This window comes from Suncus etruscus, chromosome 6, assembly GCF_024139225.1.
Source record: "Suncus etruscus isolate mSunEtr1 chromosome 6, mSunEtr1.pri.cur, whole genome shotgun sequence".
Taxonomy (NCBI): Eukaryota; Metazoa; Chordata; class Mammalia; order Eulipotyphla; family Soricidae; genus Suncus; species Suncus etruscus.
The window spans coordinates 95,162,504-95,179,914 of NC_064853.1; the positions used below are offsets into that span (position 1 = coordinate 95,162,504).

Sequence of the window (17,411 nt, forward strand, 5' to 3'; positions counted from 1 at the left end):
ACTTATTATTAGAAAATATATTTCTTAGTGTTTACAGTGACAGATAACCTTCTAACAGGTAACAGTGCTTTAGCTGTATCTCATATAAGTTTTGATATGTGTGTCTTCATTTTCTCTCATTTTAAAGTACTTTTTAATTTCTTTTGTGTTACTGGTTATTTAGAAATATGTTGTTTATGGAATCTGTTATGCTGAGTGAAATAAGTCAGAGAGAGAAAGAGAGAAAGATGCAAAATGGTCTCACTCATCTATGGGTTTTCAGAAAAATGAAAGACATTCTTGCAATAATTTTCAGAGACAAAAGAGAGGAGGGCTGGAAATTACAGCCCACTTTATGAACCTAACCACAAAGAGTGATGAGTTTAATTAGAGAAATAAGTACATTGCGAACTATCCTAACAATGAGAATGTAGGAGGGAATTAGTACAGGCGGGGGCAGGGTGAGGAGGAGGGATATTTGGGACATTGGTGGTGGGAATGTTGCACTGGCGATAGGGAGTGTCCTCTTATATGACTGAAACCCAACCACAATCATGTTTGTAACCAAGGTGTTTAAATAAAATATTATTAAAAGAAAAAATAAAATAAATTAAAAAAAAAGAAATATGTTGTTTAATTTCCACAATAAATTTGTAAATTTAGGGGGCCGGAGAGATAGCATGGAGGTAAGGCGTTTGCCTTTCATGCAGGAGGTCATCGGTTCAAATCCCGGCGTCCCATATGGTCCCCTGTGCCTGCCAGGAGCAATTTCTGAGCCTGGAGCCAGGAATAATCCCTGAGCACTGCCGGGTGTGACCCAAAAACCACAAAAAAAAAAAAAAAAAAAAATTTGTAAATTTAGTACCTTCTGCTCTTGAATTCTAATTTTATTTTATTGTGAATAGAGAACACTTTTTTAAATGATAGTTTTATCATTTAAAATTTATTTGAAATATATTCATATAGACTAACATATGATTTTTTTCTTAAGAATATCCCTTATATGGGGCCGGAGCGATTGCACAGCAGTAGGGCATTTGCCTTGCACGTAGCCAATTTAGGACAGACCTTGGATCCATCCCAGGTGTCCCATATGGTCCCCCTGAGCCAGGGGTGATTTCTGAGCGCATAGCCAGGACTAACCCCTGTATGTCACAGGGTGTGGTCCAAAAAGTAAAAAAAAAAAAAAGTATCTCTAATATGGAAAACTATATGTCAAATATATTATATTGCTGAGTGGAAAATTCTCTACATGTTTGATAGTGTAGTTTGTTTGTTTCCAGACTTACATTTTCAGGAGAGATAGTACAGATGTACAGAGCTTATTTGCAGATGCAAACCCAGTTCAGTGCCTGGCATCACCAGGAGTAGTTCCTGAGCATTACCAAGTGTGGCCCAATTCCATTCTCCCAGCAAAGAAAAGATACTCGTATTTCCTGTTCATCATTTGCTAATTATTAAATTCTTAAAAGAGGAGTGAGAATAAAAACAGTTATGGAGTCTAAAAATAATCGTTGGATTGTCCATTTGTAGAGTTTTACTTCATTTTATTTTAAAAGTTTCAGTGCTTCAGCGTGTGGCTTACATTTCTGCCTTTGCCTTCATTTCCTGCTTGTGCAGAGCCTCAAAGGCAACCCTAGGTTATAGATGAAGACATTTCATATCTTCCTTACATACAGCCCATTCTGTAATTGCACTTGCCCATCAAGAGCTCTAGAAATCCTTTGGCTGTATTGAAAGCCCCTGCAGCAAGCATCCTATTCTTCACTTTTTCCTTTTAAGATTCTGTGAGTTTCTCATTAGTTTCCTGGGAAAACTGCCTTGAACACCTATAAAGTCATACAGTTGCATGATTTGTTTTCAACAAGAGCCTTGAGGGAAAGTACTTCCTTCACAGAATGAACTCTGTCTTAGGATCAAAAAGACAAGTTTTGAAAGTGAAGTTTGTAAGTGATCTGCCAGGTAAATCAAATACTGTTCTCTGAGAATGGCCTTCAAGACAGCCTCAGACGCGTTCTGTTGCCTTGTGGCTCCTAGGTTGATGGTAGCTTCCATAGTTGCAAGACTGTTTTTTCCCACCGTTGTGAAGTTGGGAGAGGAGCATGGGTCTGGGTAAAGCTAAAATGCCACAATACTCACTGTTCCTAAAATGATTCATCCATTTTTCTTGAATAAATGTTTTTTAAATTGTGGCAAGCTTTTGTTAATTTTTAAAAATTGAATTTCCTTGAGATACAGAGGTAGGAAGGTTTTGATGGTTGAATTTTATACTATGTTCCAATACCCACCCCTTTACCAGTGTTCATTTTCTGTCACCAATGTCCCCAATTTCCCTCTAGTCCCCACAATCTGCCTCTATGCCAGACATTTTCCCCCCTCTCTTTCCCGTATTCCCCCTTTTCCTTTTACGCATCATGGTTTGCAGTACTGTTATTGAGAGGGTATCCTGCAGAGTGCTTTACCTCCTTTCAGCACCTAGTTCTTGTCCAGAGTGATCATTTCCAACTATTGTCACAGTGGTTCCTTCTTTTCCTAATTGCACTTATCTCTACCCCTTCACCCCTGCCTTGTGGCAACATCCTACCACAGGTCAATATGTTAGTTAAATTTTAGAAAGTCTTGGGAATAGGGAGATAGTACAATGTGGCAGGACACTTGCCTCGCATGTTCAATTCCCGGTACCCTATATGGTTTTCTAAGCCCCACCAGGATTGATTGCTGAAGCATAGAATCAGGAGTAAGCCCTGAGAATTGCCAGGAGTGCCCTTCAAAAAACTTTTTTTGTTTTATTTTGGTTTTTGGGTCACATACCCAGCAGTGCTCAGGGGTTACTCCTGGCTCTACACTTAGAAATCGCTCCTGCAGGCTTGGGGACCATATGGGATGCCGGGATTTGAACCACCATCCTTTTGTATGCAAGGCAAATGTCTTACTTCCATGCTATCTCCAGCCCCTCAAAAAACTTTTTTTAGTAGAAAAGGAAGCCAAAGAATTGGGTAGGAAAAGAAGTAAAGGGGATCTAAAAATTAAATGCTGTGTCCTTTCAGTGCTGTGTATATATACATATAATATAGATACATATACATATATACATGTATATACATATAATATATGTGTATAATACATATATATATACATATAATTCAAACTGCTTTGTCCTCATGGACTTCAGTGTTTATGTGAGACAAGTATGTCTAAGTCTCTCTTGGTGTCACCTTTGTGAAATTTCTACCAGTGAAATTATGCCAATGAAATGCCACCATGTGAAATTTTTGAACTGAATCATATGACAACTGGGACTTCTGGTTTCTGGAAAACCAACATCTTTCTTAGATATGTCAGGAACTATATCATTAAATGGTTTCTGAAATTCACATGAGAGGCAAAAGGCTGAGAATAGTTAATTCAGTATTGAGAGGTAAAAACAGAATTAGAGGACTGATACTTTCTGACTTCAAGACATAATATAAACTACATTGAAACACATTGATCAAGACAGTATGGTACTGGCAAAAGAGGGAAGAAAAAATGATTTGTATCATAGAATAGAGAATCTAGGAATAAACTTCCATAAATATAGTTAACTGACCTTTAAAAAGAAAGCAAAGACAGTCTTTTGAACAAGTATGAGCATCTGGACATCCACATTTAAGCATATGTATATATTCTAGATTCAGACTTTGCACCCTTCCCATAATTAACTCAGATCATAGACCTAATTGCAAACCTGGAAAACTGCAAAACTGAAACACCTACGGGTAACCCAACTGACTGCAATTATGACTTTATTCATGAAAAGAATGATCAATTAGCTGGAATTCTTTATAATTATAAACTTTTGCTCCACAAAAGAGAATAAGATAACTCATAAATTTGGAGAAACTACTTGCAAAAGACTATCATCTCAAAAAACCACAGTGAACTCTTTAGACAAAATCTCAGAAATGGGAAGAGATGTGAGCAGATAGCTTATTCAGCATATAAGGATGGAAGACATATGAAAATATGTTCAATCTCATTTAGGATATTTTAAATTAACATATCAGTGGACACCAGTACACACCAAAATCTGGACTGTTATCACCAAATGCTGGCAAGGATATAGAGTGGCAGGACCTCTCTTTTACTACTGGCAGATTCACAGAATGCTGCAGCCACTGTGGAAAAGAGGTGGTTTCTTAAAAAACAAAAAACAAAAAACAACTGACTCATTATCTGGTACAGCAGATACATTCTTGGTAGCTGTACAAAGGAGTTTAGAACTTAGGTCCAAAATTGAAGCAGAATGATTTTAATTCTAGTTTATTTGCACTATGACAGCACAGACCTGAAGTATTATAAAGGATTCTTGATGGGATACAAGATGACAGTGCCCTGTATTCTGTCCACTTTGATACTTCAAATATAGAAGTATCTTTATTTCTAGGCACTGATTCCTTTTTTCATCTGCACACCACCACAGTCACTGACCTCTTCACCTACTCTTGAGGTTCCTGCCATTGTTCTTGCTGTCTTGACCTGCTTGTCTCAAACTTGGTTTGATTATATTTCTGATTTCTTCTAAGTAAGAAGTGGGTTTCTATTCCCAGAAGACAGAATTAGATATTTTAGACACAATTTAGGTCAGAAAAGCTATCGAGGATCATTTAGCAAGTCTCTTATTTCTGTATTTTTAAACAACTCCTTCACTGTCCTAGAGCACCATCAGTGATCAGAATCCACATCAGACATGCGAAGATCCCATAGCTGAGCCATTATGAACTGGTTATGTATGGATTTATGACTCTTCACCTCATTTCCTGTACCACACTCTTCTCCAGACCCACACGTCTGTTTAAGCCAACAGAACAGAGCTCTCTGTTTTATTCCTCCTCAGATTTATTCCTCTTTTATATATCCTTGTGTGACTCATTGATTTTTCAGTCTGGGAAAAAAATCTAATGGGAGATAGAAAAATAATAATTAAGTTGGCCTTATCTGTTTGTTCTGTTATTCATTAAATGTCAGAATATTTTTGGTTTTCACATTTCACCAAAGAGAATTGCTAAATATTCTTTTTTTAAAATTGTAGATGAGCAAGTTGTTATGGGCAACAAACTTCTTGTCTATATCAGGTAAGAGAAGATTTACCCCTATGTGCGTTTCTTCGATAATTTCACCCATTATGCTTTGAGTTACTGTCATGTCTTATGTATATGCTAGTTCTTTTTCAGTGTTATTTGGTGGACCACAGTGGTTCTCAGCAGGAGGTAATGTTGTCTCTCTGTGTCCAGGTCTTGCCATTTGGCAAGGTCTAGAGATATCAGTCCTTGTCACAACTGGGGTTTAGGGAGGAATGCTGTTGATCTGATCTGGTGGTCTGGTCATCCAGCAGTGGGTGGGGGAATGATTTTTAGAATAATCATAGGAATGAGATTCAGAAAACTTGAATAGAGAATCTAACTTTTAGAACTGATTTCCTTGAGTGTATTGTCTCTGACTCAGAGATATGATTTATGAATTCATGATTTTCAGATTGTGATTTCTCTAAATCATAAAAAACTTAGTGGCTGAAGTAAGAGTAGAACGATGGCTTTCTTATACACCAATAATGATAGAGAATAAATTGACACTAAAAAACAATCCCATTCACATTAGAGTCACACAAATTCAAATATCTTGGAGTCAACTGAACTAAAGATGTGAAGGACCTTTACAAAGAAAACTACAAAACCCTGCTTTAAGAAATAAAAGAGGACATAATGAAATGGAGACACATACCCTGCTCATGGATTGGCAGGATTAACATAATTAAAATGGCAATACTTCCCAAAGTATTGTACAGATTTAATGTAATCCCTCTAAGGATGCCCATGACATTCTTCAAAGAAGTAGGTCAAACACTTCTGAAATTCATTTAGAACAATAAACACCCACAAATAGCTAGAGCAACCCTTGGGAAAAGGAATATGGGAGCATCACTTTCCTTAACTTTAAATTGTATCACAAAACTATAGTCATTAAAACAGCATAATATTGGAAAAAGACAGACCTTCAGATCAGTGGAATAGACTTGAGCATTCAGAGAATGTTTCTCAGACATGCAATCAATTAATCTTTGATAAAGTGGCAAAAAATGCAAAATGGAGCAAGGAAAGCCTCTTCAACAACTGGTGTTGGCACAACTGGTCAACCACTTGCAAAAAAATGAACTCAGATCTCCATCTAACACCATGCACAAAGGTCAAATCCAAATGGATTAAAGACCTTGATATCAGACCTGAAACCATAGGTATATAGAAGAACACTTAGGTAAAACCTCCATGACATTGAGACTAAAGGCATCTTCAAGGAAGAAACAGCACTCTCCAAACAAGAGGAAGCAGAGATAAACAGATGAGACTATATTAAGCTGAGAAGCTTCTGCACCTCAAAGGAAATAGTGTCTAGGGTACAAAAGCCACCCATAGAATGGGAGAAACTATTTATCTAATACCCATCAGATAAGAGGCTAATATCGAAGATTGCAAGCTACTGATAGAAATTAACAAGAAAAAACATCTAACCCCATCAAAAAATGGGGAGAAGAAATGAACAGACACTTTCTCATAGAAGAAATACAAATGGACAAAAGATACCTAAAAAAATGCTCTGTATCACTAACCATTAGGGAGGTGCAAATCAAAACAACAATGAGGTACCATCTCACACCATAGAGACTGGCACACATCACAAAGAACAAGAACAATCAGTGCTGGCAGGGATGTGAGAAGAAAGGAACTCTCATTCACTGCTAGTGGGAATGCCTTCTAGTCCAGCCTTTATGGAAAACAATATGGAGATTCCTCAGAAAACTGGAAATTGAGCTCCCATATGATCCAGCTCTATACCACTCCTAGGAATATACCCTAGAAACACAAAAACCAAATACAAAAAAGGCCTTCCTCACACCTATATTTATTGCAGTGCTATTTACAATAGCCAGAATCTGGAAACAACCAAGATGCCCTTCAATAGATGAATGGCTAAGAAACTGTGGTACATATACACAATGGACTATTATGCTGAGTGAAAAATAAGTTAAAGGGAGAGAAAGATACACAGAATAGTCTCACTCATTTATGGGTTTTAAGAAAAACAAAAGACATTATTGTAATAATGCCCAGAGATTAGGGCCAAAAGGACCAACTCATAATATGAAGCTTACCACAAAGTGGTGAGTGCAGTTAGAGAAATAACTATACTAACAACTACCATGGCAATGTTTATGAGTGAGAGTAGAATGCCTGTCTTGAATACAGGCAGGGGGTGGGGAAGGAGGGAGTTAAGGGACATTTTTTGGTGAGAATGTTGCACTGGTGAAGGAGAGTGTTCTCTTTATGACTGAAACCGAACTATAATCATGTTTGTAATCAAGGTGTTTAAATAAAGATATTATTAAAAAATAAATGAAAAAAAAAAAAGAAGAATGAGATCTTTCTTCCTGAAGCAAATCTCTTGCCAGAGACACTACTGGCTCAGAGAGAACTTTAGGATCAGTAGCGAGCTGTCAAGCTGATGAAGCAAGTAAGATAGCAGGCAGGACTTGCTAGAAAAACTTTTTAGCTATAGCAGCTAACCTTCTTTAAACTGGTTCTTTAGTGAAGAAAGACACGGGCATTTGTCTAGTACTTCTATCTCCCATACCTGTAGTATCTTAGAATAAATATGCTGATATGCTCTTATCTCTATGCCAACATTCAGAATTGATTAGTTCCAAGAGGCTTAAAATTTATGTTGACCTCACCCTGTTGCCTGTATTTTTTTTTGACTGGATGTCATCTTGATTTGCATTTGAATGTGCTAGAACTCTTAAAATTGAATGTGCTAAAAATCAAACTCTCAGGTAAATAGCTGAGGGCTGGAACTCCTACCCAGCATATACCAGGCCTCAAGATCCCAAGCACCTTGTGACTTGAGATGACCTGTGACCCATGGAAGGTCCTTGTGACCTCCAGACCTGCTGAGCCCAAGCTTCATTGCATTGGGATGTGCTAGGCCCACTTTAAAAGGACATCCACTGGAAAAATACTGAACTAGTATCTTGAATTTGAGAAATAGTTTGTTAGGTGAAGTTACCCCCATTACAAGGCAACAATCTCTTTTTCTTTCAGTTGTTGTCTAGCAGGCCGTGCCTATCCCCTTGGTGACATCCCGGAAGACCTCGTTCCCTTGGTTAAAAACCAGGTAGGTGCTATTTTCACCTATATTTTCTTATTTTGTAAGACAGGTGGAGACAGGTCCTAATGGAGGGTTACATGCAGGTCAGAAACTGTCTTCTAATACAGGTAACGCACCTCCACACCTTCACAAAGGCAGTTATTACATCTGAGAAAGCTTTTAACATGATTGTGTGTCCTGTGCTCCACTTCCCTTCCCTTGGTTGTTGTTATTGTTTCGAGGGCTTAGTGGGTGGGGTGTTCCAGGCAGGCACATGCATGCACACACAAACATACATAGAGTCACAGTGCTCAGCCATGGTGCTTGCTGGGACTGTGCACCTTCAATTGTGATGGTACTACACAGTCACACCCAGTGACACACTCCTTTGATTTGTTGCTCATACTCATGTTGTGATGCAGCCAGAAATTACATGTTGGGGACTGGAGTGAAAGCACAATGGTAGGAGCCGGAGCGGTGGCACAAGCAGTAGGGCCTTTGCCTTGATGTGCTGACCTAGGATCCCCCATCATCCCATATGGTCCCCCAAGCAGGAGCAAATTCTGAGCTCATAGCCAGGAGTAACCCCTGAGCATCACCGAGTGTGGCCCAAAAACTAAAACAAAAAAAGAAAGCACAGTGGTAGGGTGTTTGCTTTGCACGAGACCAGCCCAGGTTGATCCCTGGCATTTCATATGGCCCCCGAGACCACCAGGAGTGATTCCTGAACACAGAGCCATTAGTAACCCTTGAGCACCTGGTATGACCTGAAAACAAACAAAAGTAAAAATCACTTGTGATGCTTAAAATCATAGACAGCAGAGCACCCAAGTTCAAACTACCTGAAACCTGCTTGCCATATGTTTGAGAACTTAAGCCTGCAAGACAAGACACTTTTTTTTTTTTCTGTTTTGTTTTCTTTTGGTTTGGGTGGGGGCCACATGCAGCTGTGCTCAAGGCTTACTCCTGGCTCTGGACCCAGTGGTCGCTCCTGGTAGAGCTCAGAGGACCATATATAATGTTGGGAATTGAATCTGGGTTGGCTGCATATAAGAAAAGCATCATACCCCTGTACTATCCAGTCACAATGCAGAACACTCTTAAGGCACTGAGCTATATCCACGGAGCAATTGGAACAGCACTTAACCAATTTTTCTTTACGTCATTTATTTGGAAGAAGAGTGATCTGTGTTTGGGCCATACCTGATGGTTTTCAAGAATTACTATTGACTCGGGGAATCATTTGTGGTGTGGAGGATTGAACTGGAGTTGGCCATATGCAAGGCAAAGTACTGCTTGGCCTAGCCAGCCTTTGTTTTGTAAGGTGAGAAAATAATCTACTATTTTTTTCAACATGCAGGTTTTTGAATTTCTGATTCGTTTGCATTCAGCAGAAGCTTCACCTGAAGAAGAAATCTATCCCTATGTTCGAACCTTGCTACACTTTGACACTAGAGAATTTCTAAATGTTTTGGCACTGGTAAGAGATGATTAGATGTTTGCAGAGGGGAGAGCATGATACTTTTTTAAAAAAGGTATTTGTTGAAGTAATAACACAGTGGTAGGGCATTTTGCCTTGCATTCGACCAACCTAGGATAGATCCAGATTTAATTCCTGGCATCCCATGTGATCCCCTGACTGTGACAGGAGTAACTGCTGAGTGCCATCAGGTGTGGCCCAAAAACCAAAATAAAAAAAAATAGGTTTTAGGGAGCTGGAGTGATATTTCAGCAGGTAGGGTCTTTGCCTGGTTGTGTAGCCAGCCTTGGTTTGATCTCTGGCACCACAAATGGTCCTTGGAGCACTACCAGGAGTGATCCTCGAGTGCAGAGCCAGAGAACGCCTTGAGCACAACTGGATATGGCCCAAAATGGTATTTATTGGGGCCCATAATATAGTATTACAGACAGGGTCTTGCATGTGACCAACCCAGGTTCTATCTCTAGCACCACATATAATCCACTGAGCCTCACCAAGAGTGATTCCTGAGCACTGCTGTGTATGGCCCCCAAATAAAGATAAGATAGATATTTATTGGGGCTGGAGCGGTGGTGCTAGAGGTAAGGCATCTGCCTTGCAAGTACTAGCCTAGGATGATCTGTAGTTCAATCCCCTAGTGTCCCATATGGTTCCCCTAAGCCAGGAGCGATTTCTGAGCACATAGCCAGGAGTAACCCTTGAGTGTCAATGGGTATGGCCAAAAAACAAAACAAAACAAGATAGATATTTATTGACAAATAGATTCTTTTAAATAATAAATCTTTTATAGATACAGTTTTTATCCCCAGGCACTAATTTAAGGTTTCAAATGTTTCATCTTGTTAGGCCACTCATATTTTCTAAATCTTTATCTTTAGAAATGACAAAAATTCCTTCTCTTTTTTTCTTCAACTCTCCCTCCCACTCCTCTTTCTTCTTTACTCTGGCTCTTTCTAACATACTTATACTTTGGTTTCTTTACTTTTGGTTGGTTCCCCAACTAGTAATATTTGGGACCTATTCCAGGCTCTATTACAGGGTTAGTGTGCTCAAAGGACTATGTGGTGGCAGGGATTAAACTATTTCCTATTCAGAGCAAATACCCATTGAGCTCTCTCTAACCCCCTAGTACATCCTTATCTAAAGAAAGAAAGCAGTATTAGATAAGGTATATATGTGCTCTCATAAATCATGTTGGTGGGAAGACCACCTTTGGAAGAGGTTGAGGAGCTTGGGGTGGGGATGATAGCAGACAAAAGTAGGGTGGAAAGGGAACAGTGGTGGAAAGTATGAAGAGATAGTAGAGTGGAAAGGGAACTTACCTTGCACACATCTGATCCAGCTTTAATCCCCAACATCATCTATGTGGTCTCCCCTGAGCCTTGCCATGAGTGAACACTGAGTGCAAGCCAGAATTAAACTGTAAGTACTGCCAGTTGTGGCCCCCAAACAAAAATAAAACAAAACAGAAAAAGCACAGGAGCTTTCTGCTGCAAAACATCCTCATACATGTTTAATTAAAGATGGATTTGGGAAGGTCAGGCTCTCTGTGAAAATGGCCCAAGGGGAATAATTACCTAACATGATATATTTTTCCAATTAAGCAGTATTATGATTTTTTAAAAACTTTTTCTTTTTTGCTTATATTGTAGTGTTTTATGAAGCAGCAGGCTACATGTACAAAGCATACATGGAAACTAGATATGCATAGTATTTGAAGGAAATAAGCAAGAAAAATACCTAATAATAATGATTAACTGTGAACTAGGGCCAAGATCTCTAGTGAGCATATATATATAACACTTTCATAATTTGAATACTATTATAAACTTAAAAAGACATGCCCAAGAGAAGGTTAACATCCCAGTTACCATAGTTTAAAATTTAGTTTGAATATTTTAGTTTGAATATTGTCTTCAGAAGTAGTAATTTTAGAGGCTGGAAAGATAGTAACAGCAAATAGGGCACTGACCTTGCATGCTACTGACCTGGGTTTGATGTTCAGCAACTGTACAATCTCCCAAACCTGCCAGGAGTGATCCTTGAGCATAGAGCCAGAGTAAGCTTTGAGCATCACCGAATGTGACACCACCCACAAAAAAAAAAAAAAAAAAGGCAGTATCAGAAGTAGTAACTTTAGTTGTGCTTGCTGCATGGAGATCCATGGTTTTGGGGGTGATAGTGGTGGTGAGGGCAGAGGTGCCAGAAAGCATCATTACCTTCCTGCTTTGCACTCTGCCACCTTTGCCTTTACCTTAACCTTTGACCTTGCTTTGGGGATGCAAGATTCTTGAAGACCCGGAGATATTACTGCATAATGTGGACATTGAAGTCTGACCTACACCTAGATTTCCCAGATTCTTCTCCAGAAGACAGTGAAGTGCCCTGGTTTTAGTCAGGACATCAGACAGAGAAGAGAAGAGACAGTCTAGGACACAGCACAGGCTTCTCCAGACACTGGAAATAGTCCTTTCCTGTCCCCCTACACACAAGGAACAGAATGTGCAGGTGACTCCCCAAATGGAGCATGTTCTGTGAAGGAAGAAGTTGTCAGCTCCAACTTGAGGGTGTGGTTGGCTTCCAGAGTGGAGCATGGGCACTTGCTTAGCAAAGCAAAGAGGCTTGGGCCTCTGTGTGCAGAAGGAGTCAATGTTGGAAGGTGGCAAGGTAAAAAGGATGCAGAATAGGTTGAAATGGGTCCTAGAGGGTCCTTGGTGGCACTGGCCTTAGGCTTTGAGTGGGTGCCCTCTGTCTGAGCAGGGGCTGGCAGCCATAGCTCCTTTGTTTGGTTTGGTTTTGTTTTAGGCTACATTCCACTGTGCTCAGAGCTCACTCCTGGTTCTATGTTCAGGGATTATTTCTGGCAAGACTCAGGGACCATGATATAAGGTATCAAACTAAAGCTGGCCCCATGCAAGGCAAGTGCCCTCCCCACTCTACTATCTCTCTAGCTCCAGTTTTGACTTTCTGAAATTCACTTCAAATTCATTGCAAAGCACCTCTGACCCCCTCATCCCCACCAGCTTCTTGTCTGCTTCAATTATATAGAAAACAACGAAAAACCTCTTAAAACTAGAATTTAGATTTGGTTGTATAGCACTCTTTAGTCATGAAGAAGAAAGCACAAGGCCATTGGTTATCTAGAAAAAGTGGAGCAGAACCTACCTGGTACATCAGTGGACTCAGAACAGATTGAGGAACAGTAGCTGTTCACTCAATCAACAGCTATGAATTTTGATATTCCTACTCTTTTCTTGACAAATATTTGGGTGTTCAGGATTGGTATGTGATGATATAGAATAATGAATGGTGCTTCTGGTCAGTAGGACATCATCCTTATCCATAGGATTCAGACTTAGAGATAAAGCACTCACAGTGCAGTACAGGATCTGTCAGTGGGAGCTGCAAGATACTAGAGGAACACTTAGGAGTAGAATTTAAGGGAAGGCTCAGAATGCAATGCCCATGTTGAGTTTTAAGGGATGAGTAGAAAAAAGATGAGTAGAAGTTAGGTAAAGGATGGGGAAAATTATTCCAGATAGAAGGACAGAATCAGTAAAAGACTAGACACAGGACAGAATATATTTAAGTAACTGCAAACAATAAGGAATAGGCTTCTATCTAAGGGTAAGGAAACAGAGAGGCAGAAACAGAGATAGGAAAGCCGAGTCTTGCTATCCATGTAAGCAGTTCAGGATTTATATTACTCCAGTACATAGCCATTGAAGCTTAGCTAGAACAGCATGATTGTAGTTTAGAAAATTTCCCTTGACAAGTGAGTTGAAATAATAGATTGGAGACAAGAATATCTATTACCAGTTTATGAAGTATTTTCGATAGAAGATAATGGTGGCTTGAATTAGGGTATTGACAAGTGAGGGTACCACTTGAAAGATAGTTAAGGAGGCATTTCAGTCCAAAATGCATGGCTCATTGCACAGCTGGATATGAGAGAAGTGAGAGCACATCAAAAGAATTTTAGATTTCTTAAAAAATGGTGAACGGGATGTATAATTGTTGACTTTTAGATTCAGTAGGGTCTTGAGGGAAAATGGGTTTCTCAATAGGAGATGAGAGGGAGGAGATGGGGAAATACAGATAATTAGATCTTTGGGATATAATGCATTTAAGCTGCCTAACAGGCAGTTCTGAAGTCTCCTTGTATTGGCTGCAGCCCAAGTACAAGACTTAGAGGAAGTGATAAGACCTAAAATCCTAAATCTTTGGTTCACTACATCTTATGTCTACCATAATTAATTCCATAGAAATTAGATAAAAATTACATAAAGGGAATGTATTAGGAAGACTCAAAAGAACTTAAAAGAGGGAGTGGTGGCGCATCAATAGGGCATTTGCCTTGTACATGCTAACTAGGACACAGCGCAGTTCCATCCCCTGCTGTCCCATATGGTTCCCCCCCAAGCCAGGAGCAATTTCTGAACGCATAGCCAGGAGTGACCCCTGAGCATCACCGGGTGTGGTCCCAAAACCAAAAACCAAAAATAAAAGAACTTAAAAGAACAATCTTTTAGTCACATTTTCCTTTTTATGAAACATTTAAAAGTACATTTTAATATTTAGTTTTCTTAATATTTAAAGTGTCATAAATAGAATTAAGCACCTTATGTTTCTTTTTCCCTGACTTCTTGCACTTTAAATAATGTTTTTTGAGATTTAATTAATGTTGCAAGTATAACTAGGTCGTTCCTCTTTATGACTGAGTGTTCAACTGTTGTCGGGCCCCTATCAGTGACTCTTATGATTGTTTCCAGTTGTTGCTATTATAAATTAAGTTACTAGTTATATTTACATATAGGCCTTTTCTAGACTTGGATTTCTCTTTAATAAATGTTGAAAATAGTGTTTCTAGGTTATTTTTATTTATTTTTTTTTTTATTTATTTTTTTTTTGGTTTTTGGGCCACACCCTGTGACGCTCAGGGGTTACTCCTGGCTATGCGCTCAGAAGTTGCTCCTGGCTTCTTGGGAGACCATATGGGACGCCGGGGGATCGAACTGCGGTCCGTCCTAGGCTAGCGCAGGCAAGGCAGGCACCTTACCTCCAGCGCCACCGCCCGGCCCCTATTTATTTATTTATTTATTTTGGTTTTTGGGTCACACCTGGTGGCACTCGGGTTTACTCCTGGCTCTGTGCTCAGAAATTGCTCCTGGTAGGCTCGGGGGGACCATATGGGATGCTGGGATTTGAACCACGGTTCGTTCTGGGTTAGCTGCATGCAAGGCAAATGCCTTACTGCTGTGATATCTCTCCAGCCCTGGGATTTCTAGGTTATTTTTAAAGCTTATTAATTTAAGAAACATTTTCAAGTGGTTCTACCCTTTTATGTGCAGTATGTAATATATGATATAGATCTTCCTAGTGTAATATGTATAGCAGTTTTATCTGTATAGATATTATAGATAGTATACCTAGTAGTGTAGTATATCAATTCGTTTGATATTGACCAATTGGTATGGTCAATCTTTTCAATTTACCATTCTGTTTTTTTTATTTGTTTTTTTTTTTTTTTTTTTCGGCCACACCCGTTCGATGCTCAGGGGTTACTCCTGGCTAAGCGCTCAAAAATTGCCCCTGGCTTGGGGGGACCATAAGGGATGCCGGGGGATCGAACCGGTCCTTCCTTGGCTAGCGCTTGCAAGGCAGACACCTTACCTCTAGCGCCACCTCACTGGCCTCTCAATTTACCGTTCTAATAGATCAGATGGTAACATTTCATCATTGTTTTAATTTATATTTTCCTTATGATTAATTATTTGTGCATATCATTAAAATATATTAACAAAGAAGTTCTGTTTGCCATTCATGTAAACTCGTTATGGAATATTTATTCAAAATATTTCCCCCATTTCTTTCTTACCCCATTTTAAAAACTTTGTTGAACTTTGAGAGTTCTTTATAAATCTTCAGACAAATCTCTTATATTTATGAAACAAATGTTTCTCACAGTCTATAGTTTGTCATTTTTTGCTTCCAGTAATGTTTTTGGAAAGTTGAAGTTTTAATTTTTTAATTTTAATCAAGTGTTTTATCAGTTTTGTTTTATGGATTATGCTTGGTGTCATACATAAAAATTCTTTGCATACCTCAAGGTCACACAGTTATTCTTTTGTTTTCTTTTTGAAGTTTTATGATTTGGGATTTCACATTTAAAGTTATGATCTACTTTGCAGAAATTTGTGTGTGGCATAGATATATATGCTGCAAGTGTTCTCTATTTGCATATGGATGTACAACCATTCCCTTATCCTTATGTGAATTCTCTGCCTTATATGAAAGGTTCACTCTGCCCATGTGTGAGTCAGCATTTAAATTTAGTAACTTACACTTTCTTTTATTTTCTGTATTTTGATGTCACTACAGCATTGTCTTGATAATGCCTATTCGGGTACCAAACTGTGGGGGTAATTTCTGGGACTCCACCCAGAGACACCATTCTGTAGGGTCTCAGCTTGCAGTTTTGACAAGAAATCTGACAGAATCACAGGAAAAGGTGCATTTTAGCCAGGGGACGTTTAGCAGTTTCTTGGATCTTATGGAGCCAGTCAAGCTTCTACAGTGTTTTTCCCGAAAACAAGACATCTTCCAAAAATAAGACCTACTTACAGGTTTCCTTCTGTGTGAAATATAAGGCACCCCCCCAAAAATAAGCACCCCCCAGGCTCGATCTCAGAATGAAAATTAATTTTCAAGATGGTGAGTAAATTCTTGATACTGTAGGATTCACAGTTTGTCTCTGAACCCTGTGTTGACAACTACTGTACTACTGTACCGTGTATAGTAATAAATTTCCTTTATTTTCATTTAACAACAAAAATGTCCATATTCTTCATGGAAAAAATAAGACATCCCCTGAAAATAAGACCTAGCGCATCTTTGGGAGCAAATTTAATATAAGACACTGTCTTATTTTTGGGGAAATAGGGTAGCTTCTGCTGCTTTCCCTGCCAGAGTTTAACATAAATCACCTGAGGGTTAGGGTTGATGTAATTAAGGGTACTTGTGCTAATTAACTCAGAAAGATGAAAGGATAAAGTGCTTTTACAGGTATATGATACCAGATGCCAGTACAGCATTGTCTTGCTAATGGAGGAAGGAAATCATATTTATCTTAGCTTTCTTATGTTATTGTTCCTTTTAATTGCTTTGTCTTTTGTACAGTTTTGCCTTTCAATACAAAGTTTCAGTTATTTTGCTAATTTCTAAAAGACCTCCTGGGATTTTGATTAAAATTGTGTTTAATGTTTAATTGATTTGAGGAGAATTTACATCTTAGTGATAATTGAGTTTTCTGACCCATGAAAAGGTACTTTATTCTATTTTTTTAGAGTTCCCTTATTTTATTGGCAGTATTTTGTAGTGTTTAGTCTAGTTTTCTTAGGGACGAGGTTTCAGTTTAATGTTCCCCGACCCACTATTAAACACTTTCAGAACTTTTGTAAGTTAAAATAAAAATTATCAGGGCAGAGAGACAGCTCAAAGGAGTAGTATGCATACTTTACATGCCTGAAGGCCTGGGTTCAGTTCCTGACACCTCATGGTCCCTGTTGGGAATAACCACTCAGAACTGCCAGGTGTGACCCAAAAACCAATAACTATAAATTAGATGAAGTAAATGAAAAATTGACTCCCCTTTATATATAACTGTTGAAAGTTGATGCCAAACTGATGCTTATTAAATTTATGAAGAGCTTGGTCTTTTTTTGGTCCCAGAGACCAGAATACATTTCCTCCTCCCACCCCTTCAGATTTAAAG

The 17,411-nt window shown here is 38.8% G+C and overlaps 1 protein-coding gene across 2 annotated transcripts in view; it reads left to right on the forward strand.

Annotated features, from left to right (window-relative positions):
* Positions 1-17,411, forward strand: part of VPS8 (VPS8 subunit of CORVET complex) — a 272,714-nt gene that overhangs the window by 111,056 nt on the left and 144,247 nt on the right. For both annotated transcript variants that reach the window (XM_049775814.1, XM_049775815.1), the window contains 3 exons: positions 5,051-5,093; positions 8,112-8,184; positions 9,518-9,637. In XM_049775814.1, coding sequence (XP_049631771.1) covers positions 5,051-5,093; positions 8,112-8,184; positions 9,518-9,637 — 236 coding nt within the window. The remainder of the gene's footprint in view (positions 1-5,050; positions 5,094-8,111; positions 8,185-9,517; positions 9,638-17,411) is intronic.